This window comes from Annulohypoxylon maeteangense, assembly GCF_022496945.1.
Source record: "Annulohypoxylon maeteangense strain CBS 123835 unplaced genomic scaffold GGS22scaffold_16, whole genome shotgun sequence".
Taxonomy (NCBI): Eukaryota; Fungi; Ascomycota; class Sordariomycetes; order Xylariales; family Hypoxylaceae; genus Annulohypoxylon; species Annulohypoxylon maeteangense.
The window spans coordinates 785,657-809,593 of NW_025953263.1; the positions used below are offsets into that span (position 1 = coordinate 785,657).

Consider the following 23,937-nt stretch of genomic DNA (forward strand, 5'->3'; position numbering starts at 1 on the left):
ATGAATTAGTCACTTATTTTAGCTGCAAATCAAATCCAAGGCAATTCATTGGACGGCCTTGTAAATTTAGGTAACCCTCCAGATGCGGCTCAATGGAGAACAATTGTGAGTCTACCTAGACATGCGCCATGGTCACATCGAACGTGTACGGTACCGTTAAGTCAAATGCTGCCGAATGTCGAGTAACATGGCACGACGGCTGGGACGATCTGGCAGTGTAATACACCCATTGCTATTGGCCCTCGATCTCTTCCCGGTCACATGGAGTACTGACATGGGATGTTTGTTCAATTTGTTGCATACATACCTATCTACCTAGGCACCTACCTAGGTATGGTCACCGTTAGCCTAGAAGATGCCCATAGATGGATCAGTTGAGAAGACTAATTGCCACTATTCCCATAGAGATTAGGCTGTCATAAGAGCCAATTATCTCGGAAAACTTAATATAGACTTAGGAATACTCGTCCGTAAGTCGCCGAGAGGGAATAAGATCAGATATATATTCCGCAAAGGCAAAGTTGGTGATTGAACAGGATATTTCCGACTTGCATTGCGTTTTCTAAAATCAAAGTGTAAGCTTGCTATTGGGTTTGTTTGTATTGCTTCGTAATTGCGACGCTAAAGGTGGCGCATTGTGGTACTTTGAGTCTAAGTAGGCTAGGGTCTGCTACATTAAACAGCATTTTCCACGGCCATGGGGATGGATAGGTATACTTGCAAAGTCATGACGGATCGGGATGATTCCGAATATGATTAATGAATATTAAGAAGGGCATGATTGGTATCGGCTGATGACATACCATGTACGACAAGTTTCATCGTTTTCCTCCTCGATCTAGGTAAAGACAAGCAGCACTAGATTCGGATATCTACTGCCCAACATTGAGATCATTAACGGGACAGCAGTACGACATAACAGACGACCATGTAGTAAGAGAGTAATAATTCAGAGCCTCATCGGATCGATCTATTAGCCAACTGGGGGCATTCTGTGAATCGCAACCGAGCTACCCTCACTAACTAGCATTGCATATCGCTAGAATATCCCCACTCCGAGGCAAGAAGCAAAATATTAAGATAGAATATTATTATGATGGAGGAAAATGGATCGAGAATAGTGGTCGGGGAAAGGTAGAAAAAAATGAAGACAAGGCAAAAGAGTAGCACGACAGGGGATAGATGAAGTAATGGGTGAAATGATGATACGAAGCGAATATCAGGCACGTATTTGAATATCAAAAAGTGCGACCTGGCTAGGACTCGCAAAGTCCAGAGCACTCTAAGCAGAGAGCCTCATAGAGGCAACCTAGGCTGGTCAGAACCCGCTGCCTAGTAACACAGCACGTGATTTGTAGGACTTGATCCGCGGGGACTATACCGAGAAGTGCATCGACGTTGGGATATATTTGGGCTCAAAATAGGCTTGAAGGAAATGGTTGAAAAGCGAGAAGCTAAGAAACGCGGGTACGACCATTGCGGCGATCGAGTACCTTGATGCATGAAGTTGTTAGTCTTTTCTGATTGGTTGTGAGTAATCATCCTGATTGGTCAAGGTGAAAGGTACCGGGGGGGATGGCCGACTTACCTACCCTACCTACCCTGCCTTGATACCTCTCTACATAAAAGCCCACACCCTCCCCTACCATCCTCTTCTTCTTCCACCCCTCTCTATTCACCACTTCCTCAGCTTTCATCAAATAAGGGCCACCAAGCATAAAAATCATCATGGCTCATCCACAAAAAGATAACAAAACCCGTCCTACTTATTTTGAGGTCTGTCAGACCAACGAATCGTGTAAGTTCAGTCGTACCCGTCCCACCAACGCTTCTGCCCATTGACAAATCTCCTAGACGGTCGCGAGATCTCAAGATTAATCCATTATCCCGTCCTTGATCAAGATTTCTTCGCCATGGAACGTCCTATCGATAGTTTATGTGACCAAAGAACTGCGTGGCCGTCGTGTAAGTCTCGTTTCTAGATTGAGAACATAACTTGTTTTCCCCAATCTGACAAGTTGTAGATGATCATGTGATACCACATGCAGCTCTTCCTCACCGAGAATATTGGTCTAAATATTCGCAACCAATTGCCTATCATCCTGTAAGTAGCAGATATGGCGGGGTATCACACATACAGGATCAAGTCTTTAATGATGGAAGCCAACGATATTTGGCACCAGACTCATGGATGCATGCTAACATTTAAAAGCATGCTCCGTACCCTTCTTTGCGATCTTCAGCTGAAGCGTCATACGTCGCCTCGCCCACCCAGGGAAAGTCATGGCGAAAGCATAAAGATGATGCTGCGCATGCGCATTCCATTGAGTCAGAGGTATGGAATGCAACCCCGGAGAAGCGAAAGCTCGCTAAGAGCGAGCACCGAATGGTTCTTCGAGGCGCATATTCAGATCCAGGTGTGGGAGTCTCGACTAGCGCACGGGGCCGCACTCGCCGCATTAGCAGCAATGGAGGTCCAATCTTTCCTAGCATCAAGGAAGCCGATGATGAGGGCAGGCATCAGATCAGTCATGTGGATAAGCCTCATTTTTCGGTGCCACCCCGGGCACCAAAGATCCCGAGACTACCAACACCCGACTTTAGTGACGACGAAGAAAGCCATTCATTTTGCTCATGTTGCAATGCAGATGGTGGCCATGAGACAGGTTGCGAACAGGAAGAAGACTCTCAGATCAAGATGGAAAGACAACGTACGTCCCCTCCAGCCTAATCATGTCTTGATTATGATGGATCCTATTCGAATGCTCAGCGCAGGTTTCCCCTAACTAGCTTAATTTAGTCCGCGATGCGAAGGTCTATATGGCGCGCAAGAAGGCACATGCGCACTGAGCCCGACTGGGAAGCTTGAACTTGTTTTGTTGTAAATTGAAGGGATTGAAGGGATTGAAGGAACCGATGGTGTTAAGGCTCTCCATTTCGCCTACCTAGACGGCGTAGGTAGGCGTGGCCTGATGTTTTCAGGGGAATATCCCTGGTTTATTGGTTTTATAAGGGCTTTGTATTGTAATTTTGGCGTTGCAAAGGCATTTCTCGCGAAGGAAAAAAACTGGACGATGTAGGCAACAAGGTGTGGGAGGAGTAGGAGTTGGGGGAAGTGAGGTCTGCTTTAGGTGTGATTATGGCCAAAAGTGGCACATGTGGCTAGTGCTGAATTTGTGATCGTCGCAGCCACACCACCAATTTAGTAGGTAGATTAGGTAATTCGATTGCCTCTTTCCCAGCTAAGCCGCCGATATTTCTCGCAACTCACATCCAACAAATGCGCTTTTAAACCAAGCTCTGGAAGAAGTCACTTTTGACAATTTTATCTTCAAGTCATGTTTCACCCGCAAAGTAGGTATGTACCTCATATAGGTATGTTACATGTGTTTTAAGCCTCCTTAAGAACCTGTTAATCCGCCAATTTGATAATAGTATGACATGTCCACTCTTGTAGGTAGGGGATTTAATGTGCGTATATGGTTTAATCACTGTGACATATACTGTACGACCTAAGATATTTGCTTATCTAATCCAAGCAGGGGCAGTAGAATGTTTCGTTTCTTGGCTCCCCAGGGTACTCCCCTCAAACTCTTACAATTAACGTGTTTCGGCAGATCAGATCCTCAAAAGTGAGAAAAGCGATACTGAGAGGATAGAAGACTAGAATATGAAATGATCGATGCGTTAAATTCCCCTATCGAAATAAAATTCCCATATTTAACGTATTCATAAACACAGTAAGTCAAACACCCCATATCCTAAGACCTAAGTACCGTGTATTTCCTCGTACCGGAATTTCAACTTCTTTATCTTTTCTTAATCATATGCATGTGCAGCCTAGAGTACCTACCTAGCATGTTGAGTTCTATATCTCCTTATTATCATTGGATGCGTTTATCACTTTCTTTTCGTTTATCATATCAATGAAAGAAGTTGCCGTGTCTTCGCAATGCTGAGTAATCTAGGTATTGGTTGACGATACGAAGTCCAGAGTTGCAAGGTTAATTCTGATATCAGATGTCCCACACAGATGGGAAGAGGCTCTAATATCCTTGAAGCGATGAAAATCATCTGCCTATAATAAGAAATTTGCCAAGTCGGCTTGCTTGTTTTTGACCATTAGGGCTTGCCCAGCCTCCCTCACGCCAATGCCCCCCCGCATCCTACCGCATCCTACCTACCGCACTCCGGACAAATTATCCAGTCCCAATCTCTCGTCCCCGAGAACCGAACTATTCTCATTTGACCCATATGTCACGACATCGTTTATACCAGCTTCATCGCTCACATATGCATTCTTATTCTTGTCATCATTCGTTGGATTGTAGCTCCAACATGAACGAGTGGAGAATGTTGGGTTCATTATCTCACATCTTAACCCTAGCTGACAGGTACCACATAGCCGTAACTTGAATCTTCCATGTTCGGGTTACCGCTAGGTCAGGTAATAGGATGGGCATTTACGTTCCTCAAAGGACGCTCTACTGCGAGCATAATACCTAGTGGGTTCTTGGAGAGATATATATCTCTGGACGATGTCTCTTACAGGTGCACCACCTTCATCCCATCATATATCATCACACCTCGTTAAATTCTCATAGTTCCCTTCCGGCCCTCTTGAATGAGCTAAGTCAGCAAAACAAGAACATGTGCCCGCAACTTTCGAGGTTGGTCTCTCTGTTACTAGCTCTCACTGAGTTTGGATCGACAGCAATTTTCTCTGTAAACATCCCAGCAGGCTCTGCTATAAATGTCTCTGATCAAATCGACCCTCGCTTTTGCGGCTTCGCCTTCGAAGAAGCATCCTTCGTTCGGTATGCCCAAGATGACAACGGCAACCCTAACACCTTTTCTATAAACCTCATCCAGGCAGTTACTTCGCGAACGGGCGTTGATCCGATCATTCGGCTTGGCGGAACATCCCCCGATTATGGGAGATTCCTTCCGGGACAGGAAGAACCTGCGCTCCCCGTTGCTGAGCAGGACAATTATCAGAATATCGGCTACACGACCATCGGCCCCTCATACTGGAACCTGACTCGGAATTTCCCGGGGGCCAAGTACATGGTCCAGGTCCCATTAGCGACAACAAATATTAGCGAGACCATTGCTTGGACTCAATCCGCCGTGGATGGTGTCGGCTTGGATAATATACATTCAATCCAGCCGGGCAATGAAGCAAATCTATACTCCGATGATTTCACAGGAGAGGGGGGAGTAGAACTGAATCCACCAGAATACCAGGGCTACCTCTCTAACAAGTCTTATGTGGGCAACTGGACAAAATACGCAAATGCTATATTAGAGGCTGCGGGTTTACCCGAGGGCCGTTTCTTCACAGCTTTCGATGTCGCAACCCACTTCGGCAACGCGGTGCAGGAAGAAGCATATGTCTTTGACGTGAAGACATGTTTCGACCTAGGTATCGATAATAAAAGCATCATCAAGGAAGTCTCGCATCATTACTATCAACAGAATGCTGGCACTGCCGATGACCTAGCTGCTGGACTCATGGACACGAGCGTTACCTATAATCACCTTAACCAATTCAAGCCTCGAATCTCATGGTTGAAGAATAACCGTCCTGAAATTCCCTTTATCCTAAACGAGGTTGGCAACTCTCTCTTTAGGACCAATTCGTATGAGTTTCAAGCTCGTCTTGGCAGCGCGCTTTGGCAAGTCGATTTCTATCTCTACAGTATGTCAATAGGCATCGCGCGAATCAACTATCAGCAGATAATGCACGCGGGATACAATCTATGGCTACCTGTAGCAAGTGCCGGCCATGATGCCCAAGTATTTTCTAACTTTTACTCACAACCGTTCGTGGCGGACTTCATCGGGTCCTCGGGCAAAACGAAAGTTGCCAAGCTAGATATTCCTAGCAGTAATCCTCCCGAGAACGTGGCTGTATACGGTGCCTACGAGGATAATGTGGCAAAGAGGATAGCTATCACCAATCTAAACTACTGGAACATGACGTCTTCTGGTACGGATAGGCCTAGCGTCACCTTTGACCTGTTAGTCCCGGATGGCATTGAATCCGTGAGAGTCTACCACCTGAACAGTCCTCTGGGCGCTGGCGCTGCAGCAGATACTATCACATACGCAGGCAGTCAATGGACGTATGAAAGTCTTGGCGAGGAAGTTAAAAATGTTCGAGATGATACTGAAAATATCACCGTCAATGGCGGAGTTGCTACCGTCGCTGTTCAAAATAGTGAGGCCATCATGGTTTGGCTATAGCTGACTGTTTTTTTTAGAGTAGCATCAAATGCATTATGGTTAACTTTTTCATGATCAAATGACCTTACTCTTAAAGTCATAACCAGGTTATTACCTTTGTCAGCACTATGTAGGTAGTAGTTTTCATCAAAAATGCTGACAGCATCAAATCATCTTATGCAAGCCTAGGTACCATCAATGGCAAGCCACCTAGTTATGGATGCGAAATCATTTCCAGGTATGTGAGTTTTCTATTCTTGTTCTGTGTAGGTACTCAAGCCTACCGCCGGGTACAATTAAAATTGCCTCAATATCATGCAAGACATCGATGACGTGGACTGTGCATATGTAAGGGATCGTTAAAGTATTCTATACACCTCATTAGCCCTTCAAGTTGTAGCGGCCTTACTACCTAAGATTATGGGATTTGATTATTACACCCCGTCGTACAAGATAAGTTTGTCGTCTCCTAAAGCTATAGTCAAGCCGAGTTCAACCTGCCCTATATAGCTAGAAATGGTCATCCATCCGGGTAGGTTCTATCGTCAGAATTGGCATGATAATAAATATGCCAGGAGTCTCGGATATTTCCTTTTATACAGCCTTATAATAGAAATAACTGCAACGTGTGTAAAATCTTAGCAACGGACTCTCACTTACTGGTACATCTTACACGTAGTTTTGACTACCTACTAACCCTTACGATCATTTTCTTATTTATGCTTAAGACTTCATGGGTGATCTGTAGCTATATTCGCTATCACCCTTAAGACATGATTGACACATCGTGTCTGAAGGCTGGAATCCACATATTAGTTACCTACTTGATTGCCGTCCATAGACAATCGTACAAGCTAACATTTCATGATTTTCCGAGTGCCTAGAAGAGGTCTTTCAACATAAACATAAATATTACGATATTACAGGGTACATAGGCACATCAAGGCATACTTACCTAACCTAGGTATTCCCTTTCTATTCAATATATTATGAATTCCATTTTGAGGTTAATTAGATCTCTAGGTACCTCCCTAATCAGAAATGTGTTGGCATATATAACCGTGCAGGTTTTATTGGCTGGAAATATCGTCAGTCCTTGATTCAATCGAAGTTGACGCAGTAAATGCTACCTCCCTAACTAGTAGGCATATTACTCAGCATAATATCTTCCCTTTTCAGGGACTCTACTACGTTGGGTATTTTCAATTTTCAAGGTAACTTCTAGACTCTGCCCACACCCATACCTTGTTAACCACGTGGTCCCAAAATGATTGACCCCCTAGAACTCCCTGCGAACTGGAGTTGGGCTCGATCCAACGTTCTACGGAGTAACATGTCCAACTTGCATCAAACAGTTTTTAAACAGCCTTTCAAAGTAATTGTCCAATTGAGTGATTGTAAATCTTACTAGGACCCAGTCTATGTATAATTGGCGATGAGATGCATGTCGTCGCCCAAATGAGTGTTGATTTAGTTTATATAGATTTAATGCTACGGTGCCAAGGGTCGCGATTGGTTGACCGTCGTCACCTGGAGTTAGTAATCTTGCAGCTAGCAATTTATCTGGGTGATCCCAAATCTAATTGTCAGGGTCTAGATTACGTCATGGATATATGACGTAACGACAATAGGGGAAGAGCATCGAGCATCACCGCATCTCGTACCGGTAGATATAAGAAATGTGAGATAAGCACTATGAAATGTCGATGTAGGTTACGCAGATGATTATTTGGAGTTGAAAGCATTCAAGATGATAAACATCTAAATATGGAAGAGGGTGTTCTGATATCGAGCCTAAGAGGACAGTGTGGGTGAATTAATATCCACACGAGACTACCAAGTCCACCAGTCAAATGCCAAAAGCCTGGCCCAAGATCGAGCTGCGGAGTAAGATTTAGTAGATGCGCGGCCTTAGAAAGCCTAGAGCAGACGCCTTAAAGACTGAAGTAATAGACTGTACTTAAGCGAAGTGGCATTATGTATTGCTCTAGATCTCTCCTAGCCACGTGAGTGTGTTTGGGTATCCATCGTACAAATGGAAAGTGCTGAAGATGGACGAAGCTTCGCCAAATTGTCCAAGGACCTGCATTTAGGAGGTTTTCTTCCAGTTGGTCATAGGATATCGGATTCTAATTTGTTAGACGAGACCCCCCTCCCGTGTTTAGGCCGACCACTATACATTAAACACGGCGCCTATGACGGTTCGCAGTTGACCCGGCTCGACCCGAACCAATAGACAACGAGGGCCGCTATTGTTAATCTGGGCAGTCTGGGGAGATAGGATTTGACTGACGTATGTGAGTTCTCCGCCTGCCCGCGTGAGGTAGTAGATACTACTGTATCGGATACGTGCCCACACTGCCGGAAGATCAGCATGGATATTTCAATAAAAGCGATAGTCCGACCAGCCGAGAATCCTGATGATGTATGACATTGATACAAAGCTGAGCTTGGAGCATGGTGTATATCAAAGTTGAAAGAGTAATAGCGTTGTTTCAAGGATTGTCGCACAACAGCCGTAACCTCAAGAGATTGGATATTCGGTGGGCAAAAACACATCTAGTATCGAAGAAGACGAAGCTAACTTCGGCGTGATGGATTGGGTACTTCCCAGGATGCTAGGTAGGTACATAAGTACCCAGGTATTTGATCAACTCTCATCAATTCCCCTCAGGATGAGTCCGGATCGATGAGGCTCTGGGGCTGAGGATGACTAAGGCTGGACGATGTAGGAACATTTTCAAGATTGACGAAAACTACTCCCGGATTAGAAATAGCCTTGCAGAATATCTGCATGACGATGGATTGTAGGTGCCCAACCAGTTAAATGTTAAGGTTAAGTCGACGCGGGACCGGGCGCCGTAGAAGGAGACCGTCCGGATGGATTCATGAAGTTTTTACATCGTCATTGGCTTAACATGAAATATATTGGATCCGCCAAGGAAGCTGCAGCGAATCATAACGATTAGAAGTAGGGTTAACAGGGTTGGGTTGTTTAGTCTGGGGGACCGATGATGATGTTGGGTCTAAGTGTCACGTCACAAGGCAATTGGTCTATGCGTAGTAACTTCCACAAATTCCCAGGAAAATAGTGGATATCAAATAGTGTGGTGGGGCCGGCTGAGAAATGACGATACTGCATACGTCATTACGTCATGGAGTGTTTGTTCTTATTTGTTTCTTTTTTTCTGGGGTCTTGGGTTGGGGTCTTTAGTAGGTATTAAAAGAGTCATGATGGGTTTTATGATAAGACTAAGCGTTGAATGAGGAGTATTAGCTAGAGTATGTCCCGATGGAGTTTCTAAGACAAGATGGAAAAAAGGCATTTCTTTTGATTACCCGCCCCACGGTTTTGTACTTGCACATATATATCAATCTGCATATCCATTCGCATATGATAACCGGATCTGGCCAGGATGAGATGAGACCTTGCTGCACGTCTCGACATCAGAGGCTTGGAGGCTTAGCGGGTAGAAGCATGTTCGCCAAGGCTGATGGTAACTGAGTCGGATTAGGTATATACCGCAACTGTGCCGTCGGCCATGTACATATGGCCTCCAGGGCTTGTACTCGGCTTAAACCTGACGCTGTAAAGTTCAATGTTCTAATTATTCATTGTTTCAATACTAGACGCGGTATCCTTAGTATCTAACATGCAATTGAATCCTTCGATACTACCGAGTACCTAGTAGGTATAAACAGAGAAACATTGACGTTGACTTTCAAAGTTTGCATGGAATTAATTCGAAGTACAATGTAGAGTAACCGTACCTGGCTGCCTGGGAGGAGATAGTGACCTACGCTCTCATATTTCCGGAAGAGTACATGTCGATCACATGCCGTTTCCATGATCACAAGTACAGTACATACCCGCCTTACTGTTAACCCGCCAGCCCATAGAGACCCATATCTTGGTATTCTTTACCTCTACGCTCTGGGAAGAGAGAAAGACATGAATGCTACCTACTGTATTTTGGCCGCGCAGTCTCGCTCACATATACCCTCGTCGATGGACCAGATTTAGCTGGCGTCGTCTTGGCTGCGGATTGCAAGTTGGGTTGGTAATGATATCGTGTTTAATTTCCGATATCGACGATGGTGATGATGAAAATGTCATGCACTATTACTGCATGTATCCCCCATTTAGGTACTTGAAGTGCGGATGAGTCGCAAGCAAGCAAGTCGCAGGACTCGGGCAAATCTACATCGTAGATAGAATTCATACTTGTAGGTATGTTTTACTAAATATTCATCTACGGTCGTTCTATTTCTATGTATTAATAATGAGTTTTATTTTCTGGGACCATGTAGTTAATATAGATGTACAGTACATGGTTGTCTTACCGAATCTCCAGTCTCCACATAAGCCGACTTAACCTGATTCGTCGCTTTGTCCTACCTTGTGCCAGATCAAGCAATTTCGGGCAGTCAGCCAGCGCGCTTTCTTCCACACAAGCTGGTACTTATGATACTTTACGGGTACGTTTCTTTCTTCATATTTTTCTTCGGCAGGCCTCGAACAGGTTTTGTCATCAAAAGTAAATTGCCCGGTTTGCAAAGTCCCTTTTTCCATTACCAAATTCCGGATTTTCGGCGCCCTTAGTACAATTCTTTTTCGGTACCTTGAGCCGTTATTGATGTTTCTGCCATTGCTAAGAAGACTTAAAACCATGTACATGATGTGGCGAAACGGATTATTTTTACATGGTACAACGGATTTACAGCAGGTAAGCAGGTACAATACAGTACCTAACACAGCAGGGCAGCTCGACCTTGGAAAACCCCAGTCCCCATACTAGGCCCCTAGTAAAATGGTAATTTGAAAGTAAGGTACGCTACGGTACGCTAAGCCAAACCCACTACATCATCAGGCGACATCGATCTCGGATACAAGCACTACATAGAAGAGCGCTAAGCAAGGTCCATAACCATGTAAATGTACGTAGTTGTTTCGATGTAGCCAGCCGTTAAACACTCGCACAGTCGTCATTTCTCCCACCTTTCTTTTCCTTCATCCTTCGATAATTCCTATGCACTCCAAACATCACAACTCTCGACCATTTCTACCATTTAGGTTACCAATCCTTTTTTTTCTTACTCGGGGATTTTAGATCTGTGTTTTTTGACCTACCATAGATTAAATCTCTTGTGAGAGCGACTCTTATTTCTATTCGATCTAGCATTGTGAGACAGAGACAGAGAGACGTGAGGAAGAGCTATAGCCGCGCGATAGAACTTTTGTGACTTGCATTACAGCGAAAGAGAAGAGAGAAGAGAGGAAAAACCTATTGCCTTGCAGCCTGCTCCCCGCCGAAGCCTACACCACCTACATACCTACTTACACGTACATACGTCTTTTGCAAATCAAGACAATTCATATCCACTAGGCCATAAATACCGACCCGTTTGGAATTTCTGGACTTCTGAATCGCTGAATCGTTGGATCGCACATAGGTTACATTACCGAAAGCCAAAATCGCGAACTCAAACAAACTCCGGCAGCTTCCCGCTAACGTGCTGCATACTCGTTATACGACCGGGCTTAGTTAACTTAGGTACGGCACCTGTGCTGCAACTTGGGTTTGCTTGGTTCGAGCTTGAAACCGTTTTTAAGGGGTCTTGGACCGGTAGCGCGTCCGAGTTTCTTGTCTCGCCAAAGAGAGGCAACGGGGTTGAGAGGAAGAGTGGAAAAGAAAGAGCCTAAGGCGCATTTTTGGGGGGTTATTTGAATGTGACATTTGTTTGGTTACCAAATTACTAAAAATGTCGACAATTCAGCAACTCAAGAATTTCATCCGACATGGTATGCCCCTCCATCCTCTGTCATTCCTTCTGTCATCATTTCTTTTGCCTGCTGTTTCCCATTCTGCCTACCGATTTGGGTTATTTTACTGTTCGGTGTGTTGTACTTGCCTCTCTCCCTCGTGGCTCCTTCTACCTCGCACACACATATTACCTAACAAAGAATTCTATTATTCGGTCCTACAATTTTGATTTTCTACTTCTTTTACAATCTTCTTGATTTTTCTACACACTGGTTTTCCTCAACTCTTCTCAACCTATCCCATATCCGATCTACTACAATTGACTTTATGTCCATGCACATGTCCCACTAACATCATTTATTCCAAATAGGCAAGCAAGCCAGGGTGACCAACTACGACGAGCCTCCTCGGAAACATGAATATTCTGCCCAACAGAGAGACGCGCAACAAAAAGCAGCCATGGGACACGTAAGCGAACCCGGCAACACAGCCGGAAATCCAAAGCGCAACAGCGTTCCCGAAACCTATTCCGCTCAACCTGGAGATGTCCAAAATCAAAATCGCGTCGCGCAAGCCGATGCCGTTGCTGCCCACCATGCTGAGGCCAACCAGGGTGTCTCAGGGTCCCATTCTAGCAGGAGTAGGAGCAGAGCAGGAGATGCCCACGCCGCCAAGATCGTCCAAGAGGAGAACGAAAATAGGAATAAGTTTCCCAAGTATCCTGGCCTGGAACGGTGGGAACTGGTGGAGAAAATGGGAGACGGCGCTTTCAGCAATGTTTACCGAGCACGAGATTTGAAGGGCAATGCTGGTGAGGTTGCTATCAAGGTCGTCCGAAAATTCGAAATGAACAACATGCAGGTGAGTTCGCCGGCGGTTGAGTTTAATGTCATCGACCATGTCGTTTTATTTATATTTTATTTTCCTCTTTTTTTCGTCGCCATTTTCAATTTTCAAACGACGTTTATATTTCCTTTTTACCAACTATTGGGGGTCGAATTATAGGGCAATAAGCATTTACATCCGGATTTCAAGAAGGTTCCGAAGGCAGCAGAGGTGCGGAGATCTTCCTTTCTTTTGTCAGATTTTTTAACAGCTGAGCCCTCTCTGGCTACCTCTAATCTCTCTTCCGATCTTTCACTTTCACTCTTTCTCTCTTCCGTCGTTCGTATCATAATCTACACCACCACACTTTAATCACGAACAAGACTGACAATTCCAATTACAGAGAGCAAACATATTGAAGGAGGTTCAGATCATGCGCCAACTTGACCACCCGAATATCATTAAGCTCGTTGACTTTTCGGAATCGAAACAATATTACTACATTATTCTCGAACTAGCGCCCGGTGGAGAATTATTCCACCAAATTGTGCGCCTCACCTATTTCAGTGAAGAGCTCTCAAGACACGTCATTGTACAAGTTGCAAAAGCCCTAGAATACCTCCATGAGGAGAAGGGCGTCGTACATCGGTAAGCAGCAATGTCACATCGGTCAGCCGCAAGCCTTGAACCCACTTTCCCGATATAATGATGCAGCTGTGTATCCAAGGGTGGCATTGCGGCGGCTAAATTGGGTGGCGGTGACGTCACTGAATGCCTGAGATGTTCGGCCCCTGCATCAGTCCGCTAACATGTGAGTTGATAGTGACATCAAACCCGAAAACATTTTGTTCAGTCCAATACCATTCGTTCCATCAAAGCATCCGAAACCGAAGCAACCTGGAGATGAAGATAAGGTCGACGAAGGCGAATTTGTGAAGGGATTGGGGGCCGGGGGAATTGGTCAGATCAAGATCGCGGATTTTGGTCTGTCGAAGATCGTATGGGATAATCAAACTATGACGCCATGTGGCACTGTCGGGTATACGGCACCCGAGATAGTGAAGGATGAACGTTACTCAAAATCTGTCGATATGTGGGCCTTGGGTTGCGTGTTATACACGCTGTTATGTGGATTTCCCCCATTCTACGACGAGAGTATCGAGGTTCTGACGGAGAAGGTTGCCAAGGGCCAATACACCTTCCTGTCGCCTTGGTGGGACGATATATCTAAATCCGCCCAAGATTTAATTTCTCATCTACTTGCCGTCGATCCTGATGAACGATACACTATCAAAGAATTCCTAAGCCACCCCTGGATACAAGCGACCGGTCCTACACCGCGTGACGAGAAGAAACAGGCGAACCCTGACGTTCTTCGCGCATTTGATGCTGGACGACTCATCGATGGAGAACGTCGCATGGATTTCAGGTCCCCTGGTGCTGTCAATCTTCGAGAGATCTTCGATGTTGGATATTCCGTGCATCGGCAAGAGGAAGAGGCCAAGCGTAGGAAGCAAATCGGTGCAAAGGGGGCTCCTCCGACGCGATTGGCTGGTCTTGATGAAGATTCGGAAGAAGAAAAATCTGATCCCGAGTACGTACATAAGGCCGAAGCGCAACAGCTTGAACAGAGCATGCGCAAAACGCATCTGGGCAAAGACCAGGAGCGTGGTCGAGAACGGGATAGAAATATCGACAGGGACCCCCAAAAGGGATACGGCCAACATAGCGCTGCCGTGGCCCAGGCCGCTCGACAGCAGGTTCGTGATCGTAACAAGCAACGAGGGGCGTTCGAACTAAATCTCGACGGGGCAACATTACTTGGCAGGCGAGCTGGAAAGGCTCTTCCCACCGCTAGCGTCGGTGGCTTATAGAACAAGGCAAACGACGAGCGGGCAGACGAAGCCGAGAAGAAACGAGAGCACGATGGTTGATGGCATTATTTGATTGACTCGAAGCAAATGTAGGCCGAGTTATTCATGAGGCGCGGAGAATGGGATTTTACGGTGTTTCGTGGCGTGCGGCATAGGTTTGAATGAGCAACATGGAGTCGGTCGTGTATTTTTCAATGCATCCGCAACGCTGCACACATAGGGCCTGGCGTTCCCGGAATTGAGATACATATGTATTTCGCCTTTTCTAAAGGGGGTAACTGTACTGCAAGTGAGTGATACCTGAGACCGTATTATCCCTTCATTCCTCTGAATACCGAGAGTAGCAGCTTGGGTTAAATTAGGCGCTATTACTCAGATTTTTGCTCCCTGCCCAAGTATCTTCTCCCTTGGTAATGATTTGCCCACATATCTCTTCACTTGACCCTTGAGACAAACAGGTCTTTTCCTAGTAGATTGTAAGTCTAGATCGTGGTCGTACTAAGAATTCAAAGCCACGAATTGACAGGATAGCCCCCTCACTAAGGGGCCTGCTTCGATCATGAAGAAGACAATTATCGAATCTAAAGAGTGGTGAATTCAGGTCGCCCCTATCGTCTAAACCCCTTTTCTTACAAACAATCCGAAGATAGAGCCGTGTAAGATTCTGTATAAAAGGGTGTCGATCATCCACCTTCGTTGTCGGTTCCTTCTTACAGGAACACTGCAATCTACTCTCACCTCATGCATCTTTCTCCGGAAGTCCTAATAAGTAATACGGAGTCGCTTTGGCGGCCATATCCTAACACAATAATATAACATTCGAATCCTCATATACTTCTCCAGCTTTTTAATACCTATTTATAGTCATCAATTATTCGTTATCCTGTCATATACCCATACTTCATCCAACTACCTAATTACTTACACCCGACAAATATTTGGGACCTAATAGCAGTTCAACCCAAGACCCGACTTGCCCAGTTGATTGCCACGAGCAACATATTGAGAAACATCATGACTACATCTCTTGCTCAACTTGGCGTCCAGTACATGGCCTCGACTGGGAGCTGTGTTGTCGATATGGCCGCGATGCATAGTCTGTTCAACTCTTGTAGTACTTTCCACATTCGCATACCAGAGAACCAACACCGTATCGATGTTCACTCAAATATGATTTGCATCAAGCCGACACAGCCGGAACCAGGCGCGTATCGCGAGCAGTACATGCACCCAAGCGTGTTGTCGCCGACGGATGCTCCCCAGACGCCACCCAAGCAGCAGCAGAAGCGGCCTCCTTCGATGGAAGGACCCGGAAATTCCCCACAGGGTCTATTGCCCGGGGCTAAGGGCGGTGATGGAAACATCGGTGGTTCTATGAATCCTGATATACCTGATGAATCCGAGAACCCATCAACAATAATACATACCTATGTCAGACCGGCATATACATATACATCTACCGGAGTTTCTACGTTGACTACTCAAGTTACTCGTCTGCAATCCTCAGCTCTTCAACCTACTTCATCCCCCTCTTCATCCCCTACCACTACAACGGAACGCTATTTCATCACCACGACCCCCAGAGAAACCCCCACAACCTCACCCGAGCAACAACCCACCAATATCCCTGTCTTAGACACGCCACCTAGTCCCAGCGCACCCGCAAGCCCTGAACCCGCCGTACCCCCACCTACCCCCGAGATCATCAACGCCCCGCCCCCGCCCGCGTACTGCGAGACGTCGTACGTCAAAATGGACGTAACCACGATACAGACGCTAGACCCGCATGACCTGGACCTATACCTGAACCTCCTGGGTATCACGGGCATAGGCCTAGACCTAGACCACGGCGTCGGGGGGCTGGTATCCGGGCTGTTAGGTGGCGCGGTCGACGACGACGAGACTCGGGAGCTGCACCACGAATTGGAGCACTCGTATAGGGTCCGGTGCGGGGTTAGGGAGATGCACGGGTTTGAGGACGGTGAGTGGGTGAGGAAAGGAGGGAGGGTGGAAGAGAGTAGGCAGAGGGTTACTACGACGAAGACGCAGACGGGGTGTTTGGAGGAGTGCGAGAAAGGGGCGATTGGGAAGGCGAGGGGAGGGGAGGTTAAGGAATGTCTGGGGGCGGCGTTTAATAGGAAGTTGGTTAGTGAGAATTGTAGGTATTGGACTGGTGGGAGGGATGAGTTTCTGCCTGTGGAGAGGTTGAGGGCGGAGGAGGTTGGGGAGTGGGATTTGGTTTATTTGTGAGATGTTTGTTGTTCGCTTCTTTTGATTAGGTATATTTATGTAGCGTTGTGTTATTCTATCTAGCCTGTTGGCGTCTGCTATGGATGGTGCGCGAGATGCCTGGAACCGCTGAGGCAATTCAACTGTATTGTAGGATTGTACCTAGAAAATAGGGTGCGATTAGGTAGTGGCCTTTACACCACAAACACTATATCTTACCACTACACCCCCTCCATATAAGAATGAAAAACTTATCGCCATTCAGCCTACCTAGTACTCTTTGCGACGACGGCTATAAATCTCGATTTTAAACAAGTGAAAGTTTCATCATTCCATTCTCCCTTATATTTTAGATTTAATATTGTAGTTACTTAGTAATACGTATATTGCATCATCTACACCATATTGTTAAATAGTTAGAAAGCTTTGTTTTAAGCTGTTAAAAACAATAGGGCTAAAAAGGATCAGGGCATTTTAATTAGTTAAAATGTCTCACTATAATTGCTCGCTAAGACCACCTGCGGACATCTATGATCCTAGCGCTAAACAGCCCTAGAGCAGGGGAAAGAAAACGGCACTAACCGCATCTTATTTTCTTAATTGAATTGATTTGGCGGCCTCATATCTCACAACCTACAACTTGATTCATACAGCCGACTACATAAGGTGCTAGGTAGGTAATGTTTGATCTCAATCATATCAAGTTCTATTTGGTTGTAAACTGAAGACTAAGTTTTATAAACCATGAATGGCTTTTCGCGAGGTTATTATAAGAACTTCAAGTTATCCTCACCGCGTAACAGCAGGTGAGTATATGGAATTTTTTACAGTTGCATCACCAACATACCTCCTATCCCTAACAACATAACGTATTCTCCTTCTCAAAAACACTAGGTAGGCAACTGTTTCAACTCTTAACCGTGTGTAGGTGGCGGACTAGCAACGGCCCAAAAGTCGAAATCCGGGTTATCATATCCACCGCCCTCCTTCCAGGTCGACGCGTACGGCGCATAGTGGTCCCAATTCGACGAGGTATTCAAGCCTAGTTCCGCCCAGACGAAGAGACCGTCCTTCAGATCACCTCCAAGCATGATGTAGTTCGGAAAGGGGTCGTATTCCGTCGTGGCCGCGTACCCCGTGAACCAGTCAGCCAGATTGGTCGTGTGCGGGATTTTATTGGTGTTATACGGTGCAGTAGCTTCGATCGTGTCGCGCAGCGTCTGGTCGAAGAACAGCTGCGACAAGTGCGCCACGCGGCCGCCCGTGTACGTGCCGTTCGGCAGGATCTCGGACCCCACGTGCGCGATCAGATGCTGGTGTGTGGCACGCCCCTGGTAGTGGCCGGGGAAAATGGTATCGAAGTTGACGACACCGTCGGCATCGACCTGCTGGACGCCCCGGAGGTATGTGGTTCCCAACCCGCCCTCGCCGCGCGCGCTGACGCCGCTGTACGCGCCTGTCGCGTTACACGACCAGGTGTCGATCAGGATCTCCTTGGCCGGCTCGCACGTCTGGACGTCGATGAATTGTAGCTCGAGATGTAGTGGGATGCCGACGGTGTCCTCGACTACGTCCGATCGGATGTGCTCCTGGTAGACGAAGTAAGGCCCATTGGCGTTGTCGGGCGTAAGCACGCAGCTGGTGTTGGACCCGAAGATCTCTTTGCTTGGGGTGTCCTTGTTAAAGTTGGCCGAGCCTGTCCTGTTGTGAGTCAAGGCCGCCCACTTCTGCAGCGCTGCGGCGTCGCGGCGGTGGAGCCAGGGGCCTGTTGGGTCGAGGTTAGTTAAGTCGGCGTGGGAGTTAGTGTTCGTATTTTCTTACTCATTTCAGCGCCCCTTTCGCGACGTAGTCGTTGGAACGTTTCTAATCGTCTAGCCACTGGAAGTATTTTTGTTAGCCCATGGATCCAGATATGCTCCTGGAAGCATATTTCTCCTGTAAAGAATTCTTCTGAAAGGAAAAAACAATCAATTCACTTACTGGCCCGTTCTTTGCGGATCTTTACTGCATCCGAATTTTGGCATGCCTCCAAAGCTCTGGTGTTCATCTTTGCGACGACGTGGGCGTTTCCCATCTCTTCTATGGCCTCTGGTCTTCCATATTTCTCTCCCGGGTGCCCGAGCACTACCATGGGGGTTAACGAAAAGGCCACGGCCAGTGTGGCCGCGATTGAGGGCACGAACACCATGCTGAACTAGACCTTCCTGTCGAGATAGGTAATTATGACACTCCCGGTACGGAAAGAACTCGAGTCCCCTGAGTATGACAAAGGGGCCAACCCTCCTTTTTAGCCACCGATACACATATCATGATACCCATCTAGGTAGCATGTTGAGTTCATCAACGTTATTACTCCATCGAGACCGCCAAGAATCACGGTCGCGGCAGACATTCTTTTCTACAGCAGCGGTGCCGGCAGTAGGATGCTGAGAAAGGGTTTAATCTAGTATGAAATTTGAAGATTTTATATGGCCCCGCAGGGTTTCCCATGGTTCTAATTTCTCAGTAAAGCATGAAGAATCAAAAGAAGTCTCGAGTTACGCTGTATTTTTGATGTTATTCGCCTTTATCCGGTCTTGGACGCCGCCCTCTGTATCAGTTGAAACAGGCAATTGCTCGACACTGCCCAGTCCCACAGTCTAAGGTGCGAGAGGACAGAATGGAAACCGTAGACTTCGGAATGAGGCTAAATCTGTTGCATTTCAAAACCGAGATTCTTGATAGGTCCAACTGTACCCCGGACTCGTTTATACCCTAGAGATTGCTCTCGCTTCAAGTCCCGTCCTCCACGCCAATAGGCTAGCCTAACTTATATTAAGCTTGCATGTGCGTTCTGTCTGCGAGAATAATCAAGAACTTCTATCGCCATGATTGGGTGGATCCCGGGAATATGGTATGATATGTAGGACCCAGCACTACCGCATCACGAGAACGGATGTCGGCATACAATCACGTTCCATGTGCTTTCTGCGACTCTTCTGTGGCATGTCCTACCTAACCCATATCCCGTAGTGCTGGTTAGTCCTTGGCTAATGGAGGGTCTTTGGGGAAATTTATCTCCGTGTAGCTCACCAAATCATTTTAGACAGATAACTAACACATGGCCATATCACGATATAGGAATCAGCCTAATATTGTGTTGGGTTTCCTTAACAAGTTAATGATTACTTAGGGACGAATTAAGCTTGTTGGATTATATTGTGAGACCTCGTCGTTAGACGCTTGCCCCTGAGATCTACTTTGCCCAGGATCCCTTGTGGCCGAGGGCATAACCATCCGGATGTGGGTTCGGTAAGGTACCTACCTAGTGTATGGCCTATTTCTACCTAGATATTTCAGTGTGCTACGGGCAGATTTACAAGGTCAGACTGTGCTACAAATTAAATTGATACCCAGGGTCGAATTGAAATTGCCCGTGGAGGAGAACGTGAATAGGTAAAGCCTTAAGCCAAAATGATATCATTAATAATTTGGCTTCTAGTAACTATATGACATGTCCCATATATGAGTTCTACATAGCCATATCATCATGGCCATAGACACATTCGAATCCACCACCCCCTGGATGTAAGATGACTAAGCACGTCCATGAATATATATTTCCGCCTACTATTACTAGGTCAGGCCGATCGATATATCATTTAAGCTCCGTTGCCGTTATACAGAACGGCGTTAACAGTGCCGCTAGGAATACCGGAGAGCTTGCCGGTGGTGTAGAGAGCCTTGATGCGGCTCGTAACAGCGGCAGGGGTGGTGAGGCCCTCAAGAGCAATCAGGTACAATGAAAGACCCGTAACATGAGGGGTGGCCATTGAAGTACCGGAGATAGTGTTTGTGGCAGAGTTGGAGCCGATCCATGACGAGAGAACGTCAGTACCAGGTGCGAACACATCCACAACTGATCCATAGTTGGAGTATGAGGCGATGTTCCAGCTTGAGTCGATAGCACCAATCGTGAGAGCGTTGGGGGCGGAGGCTGGTGACGTCGAGCCAGCGTCGGTGGCACTGTTACCGGCGGCAACTACTGAGAGAACACCAGCGCTATAAGCAGACTCGACGGCGGCGTTGAAAGCAGATGAGAAACCGCCACCTAGTGATAAGCTAAGAGCCGAGACGCTCTGGCGGCCTTTGGTGGTAATATCGTTAACGGCCCAGTTGTATCCATCCAGGATGATGGCGGTGGTGCTGCTAGTGCCCTGGAATACCTTGACGGAGATGATAGTGGTTTGCTTGGCCACACCGTAGGTAGAACCTCCGATAGTACCAGCAACGTGGGTACCGTGGCCGACGGCATCGGCAGTGGAGCCACCAACGGCGTTGTAGCCTAGCGAAGCGCGGCCGCCGAACTGCTGGTGGGTAGCAAGAATACCGGTGTCAATGATATAGGCGTATGTGCCTTGGCCGGCAGAGCTGTCGTAGATGTACGATGAAGAGCCGGAGCTTGTGTGGGAGACGGTACCAAGACCCCAAGTGGCGCCGGACTGTGTGGTAAGCGCACGCTTGGAAACCTCAGGCTGCTCGTCAAAGAGGTAGTAGACCTGGTCTTCCTCAATCTCGGCAACCTAGTATAGATATTAGTCTGTTGTCCTGTTAAGGGTGCCATTTTGCAGTTCTAATCATTTATAGACAGGTGTAATCTCGCCATCGGATAAGATTTGATGCGTAAAAATTAATAAATTATTATCCATCTCTACCCCCCCCTATTTAGAAGAAGAGGCTGGGGAAAGCGTATCATGGTGATAGTAAACCTACATCAGGGCTGTTCTTTAGTTGCTCGAGAGTCGCATCGTCAAACTCGCCAGCATAGGCGTTGAAAGTGTTGATCTGGTATTCGTGCGAGATACCAGTCGTGTCACGCTTGCTCAGACTGCGAGCATGTACGTCACGAGCCCAGTTCAAGTGAGACTTGAAGTCGTCGGAGCTAATGCCCTGCTTGAGGGTCACGATGTACTTGTTGGGAACGATTTCTCGCTTCTGTTGCTGAGGGGTAGGGGCAGCGAAGACGGTAGGGAGAATAGCTCCGAAGAAGAGCGCGAGACGGCGAAGACTGGCCATGGCTGACTATGGATTAGGCACGAGAAAAGAGTCGAGGTTATGTTAGCTGAGGATGGTGGACTCTCTAGAATCTAAGGGATGAGAGGTGCTAGAGTGGCTTATATAGAAATTCCTAGAATCTTTCACAACTCAAAGGGTCGTAGTTGATGACGACACCTTATAGCCCATATTACGAGATAGCACGACGTTCTCCAAGGTGAGGTTCTTAGGGTAGGCAGACGAATATTGAGCTTCCCGATAAGCCTTAGGAATCATGCTAGAATGAATGGAGAGCCTGGAAAAGGGTCACAGCGCGATTCAAAATACGGAAGGAGGAACAGGGAACCGCAGGCAGACCAAAACCTAGCACATAGAAACGACAGCTAGAGCTTATTCAGAATAATATTAGATAGTCAGAATTAGGCGCAATGTCCAACAGTAGAACAAATGGAGACACTGAGTGGGCAATAGATGGCTTGGCAATGCGACTTTGACGCCAAATGATGAAGCTGAGAGCGTGCTGGCAAGCAGAGTACGGCGGTTCGATATGCAAGGCAGAGCTGGCGTTATGAAAGTTCGGCCGAGGTGCGGTTGCTCTAGATGCACCTGATGGTGTGATAGATAGCTATACTACTACGCTGTTATAGGATAAGTCATCAGCCGCATACTGACAGCCAAGTCGTGTCGGATCGGCAGGGTCTTAATAAACCTCCCGCGGGGAGCTCTCTAAGCCAGCCCTATATGAGCTAGCTTCGGCAAAGATCAGCTACAAATATGATAGTATGTAACTATATCCTTCATATAGAGGACGATGTAATCTGCGACGAGAAATCCAAAGATAATAGCAAGATTCGAAGCAAGCAGATGTTTATCCTGAGACTGGAGTAGTATAATCCTAGTACAGTACCGGCGTCAAGCCCCTCGATTCTACTCGATCAAGACTTCGTCAACCTGGTTACCTAGACACTTGTAAATGCTTAGACTAGTCAAACCCTGGATAGTATCGGGTGAGGATGGCAAGGTCAATATGATAAACGACTTATGTTCGACCAGTGTCGTTGGCTGGTTGTCCAATAAAAAGCCACGAAACAATGTTCTCATATAGCTTATCTTGACGGGGCGGGGCTGAGATTGGATGCCAACCAGTTCACAGCTTGGCATCGTAAACTTGGGGAAGGTCAAGGAGCTTCATGTAAGCTCGTGAAAGCCAACCGAGGGGGGTGCCGGCAGACAAGTTGATGGTGAAGATAGTTCGGGAGTTGGCACAGGTTCGGAGATCAGGTTTGTTAGGCATACCTGACTGATTGATATGCGCCAAGGCTGGCGGGCGCGGAGGAGCCATGTTACGGTTGGGCAAATTGGAGCGATGTAACTCAGGCAGGGCTTGAATAAACTTCAGAGCTGCCGTTTTCGTCGCGTTGACCCCTGGTAGAGACGCATCACGCTCTCGTCAACGGAATGGCGCGAATGCGTGACGGTCTGGTTACGCTCGTTACCTCGCCGCATCCCTAGGTACGCAGGATGACATCGTGATACCTGCAGATGGCGACAGCGCGAGATGTCAGTGCAGGGCCAAGCTGCGTGTAATGCTTAGGACTCTTTCTCGTAATAGATTCATAGCTTTCCCGAGCCCTCAGGGTTCACAGCGCCGATGCGATGTCACTTCGCTCGGGAATACCGATCCCGTGGACTCAATATCCCACTCTTCCAGCATCGGACGGGGAGAGCACGCGACTAAGCTTCCCGCAACTTGTTTACGTTTAACGTGAAGAGGTAGGTGGTGTAATTAACAAGTCCTATGGCGAGAGTATAGTGAGCAGTACGGCATCATTCGGGTGATGAGGTAGGCAATTCAAATACTAAGCACCCAATAGTTCAAGGTTGGTGTTGATAGTTGGCGTTGATGATGGTTGGTCAAGATTAGGGATTGGGGGCAGAGGTATAGGTAGGCTAACATTAAGGTTAACTCTAGTGCCATCGAA

General features: G+C 46.9%; 6 protein-coding genes across 6 annotated transcripts; 4 read left to right on the forward strand and 2 right to left on the reverse strand.

Moving 5' to 3' along the window:
* Positions 1-1,728: 1,728 nt before the first annotated feature.
* On the forward strand, positions 1,729-2,850 carry GGS22DRAFT_191510 (uncharacterized protein; the record flags this gene model as incomplete). The annotated part of the gene is made up of 5 exons (XM_047965137.1): positions 1,729-1,798; positions 1,855-1,965; positions 2,025-2,104; positions 2,213-2,711; positions 2,801-2,850. 5 exons carry the CDS (start codon positions 1,729-1,731, stop codon positions 2,848-2,850), a joined length of 810 nt encoding a protein of 269 aa, XP_047816173.1.
* Positions 2,851-4,037: 1,187 nt separating this feature from the next.
* GGS22DRAFT_170721 (glycoside hydrolase family 79 protein) lies at positions 4,038-6,300 on the forward strand. The gene has a single exon (XM_047962488.1). It carries the CDS (start codon positions 4,651-4,653, stop codon positions 6,247-6,249), a length of 1,599 nt encoding a protein of 532 aa, XP_047816174.1. The 5' UTR covers positions 4,038-4,650; the 3' UTR covers positions 6,250-6,300.
* A 5,709-nt stretch (positions 6,301-12,009) lies between these two features.
* GGS22DRAFT_170726 (CAMK/CAMK1 protein kinase) lies at positions 12,010-15,056 on the forward strand. The gene is made up of 4 exons (XM_047962489.1): positions 12,010-12,854; positions 12,999-13,049; positions 13,222-13,466; positions 13,642-15,056. The coding sequence occupies exons 1-4, from the start codon at positions 12,453-12,455 to the stop codon at positions 14,690-14,692; spliced, it is 1,749 nt and encodes a 582-aa protein (XP_047816175.1). The 5' UTR covers positions 12,010-12,452; the 3' UTR covers positions 14,693-15,056.
* Positions 15,057-15,706: 650 nt separating this feature from the next.
* GGS22DRAFT_196040 (uncharacterized protein) lies at positions 15,707-17,066 on the forward strand (the record flags this gene model as incomplete). The annotated part of the gene is made up of 1 exon (XM_047965766.1): positions 15,707-17,066. One exon carries the CDS (start codon positions 15,707-15,709, stop codon positions 16,940-16,942), a length of 1,236 nt encoding a protein of 411 aa, XP_047816176.1. The 3' UTR covers positions 16,943-17,066.
* Positions 17,067-17,835: 769 nt separating this feature from the next.
* GGS22DRAFT_196042 (putative GPI anchored dioxygenase) lies at positions 17,836-19,398 on the reverse strand (the record flags this gene model as incomplete). The annotated part of the gene is made up of 3 exons (XM_047965767.1): positions 18,902-19,398; positions 18,743-18,799; positions 17,836-18,686 (listed from the first exon to the last, which is right to left on the reverse strand). Exons 1-3 carry the CDS (start codon positions 19,107-19,109, stop codon positions 17,836-17,838), a joined length of 1,116 nt encoding a protein of 371 aa, XP_047816177.1. The 5' UTR covers positions 19,110-19,398.
* A 1,075-nt stretch (positions 19,399-20,473) lies between these two features.
* Positions 20,474-22,429, reverse strand: GGS22DRAFT_50576 (alkaline proteinase). Its single transcript, XM_047967275.1, has 2 exons — positions 21,674-22,429; positions 20,474-21,483 (listed from the first exon to the last, which is right to left on the reverse strand). Exons 1-2 carry the CDS (start codon positions 21,974-21,976, stop codon positions 20,563-20,565), a joined length of 1,224 nt encoding a protein of 407 aa, XP_047816178.1. The 5' UTR covers positions 21,977-22,429; the 3' UTR covers positions 20,474-20,562.
* Positions 22,430-23,937: the final 1,508 nt, after the last annotated feature.

Coding starts and splice junctions, on each gene's coding strand:
- GGS22DRAFT_50576 (XM_047967275.1), bottom strand. CDS start 21,976: ATGGCCAGTCTTCGCCGTCTCGCGCTCTTCTTCGGAGCTATTCTCCCT. Junction 21,484..21,673: donor AACTAAAGAACAGCCCTGAT/GTAGGTTTACTA, acceptor TATCTATACTAG/GTTGCCGAGATTGAGGAAGA.
- GGS22DRAFT_170726 (XM_047962489.1), top strand. CDS start 12,453: ATGGGACACGTAAGCGAACCCGGCAACACAGCCGGAAATCCAAAGCGC. Junction 12,855..12,998: donor TCGAAATGAACAACATGCAG/GTGAGTTCGCCG, acceptor GTCGAATTATAG/GGCAATAAGCATTTACATCC. Junction 13,050..13,221: donor AGGTTCCGAAGGCAGCAGAG/GTGCGGAGATCT, acceptor TTCCAATTACAG/AGAGCAAACATATTGAAGGA.
- GGS22DRAFT_170721 (XM_047962488.1), top strand. CDS start 4,651: ATGTGCCCGCAACTTTCGAGGTTGGTCTCTCTGTTACTAGCTCTCACT.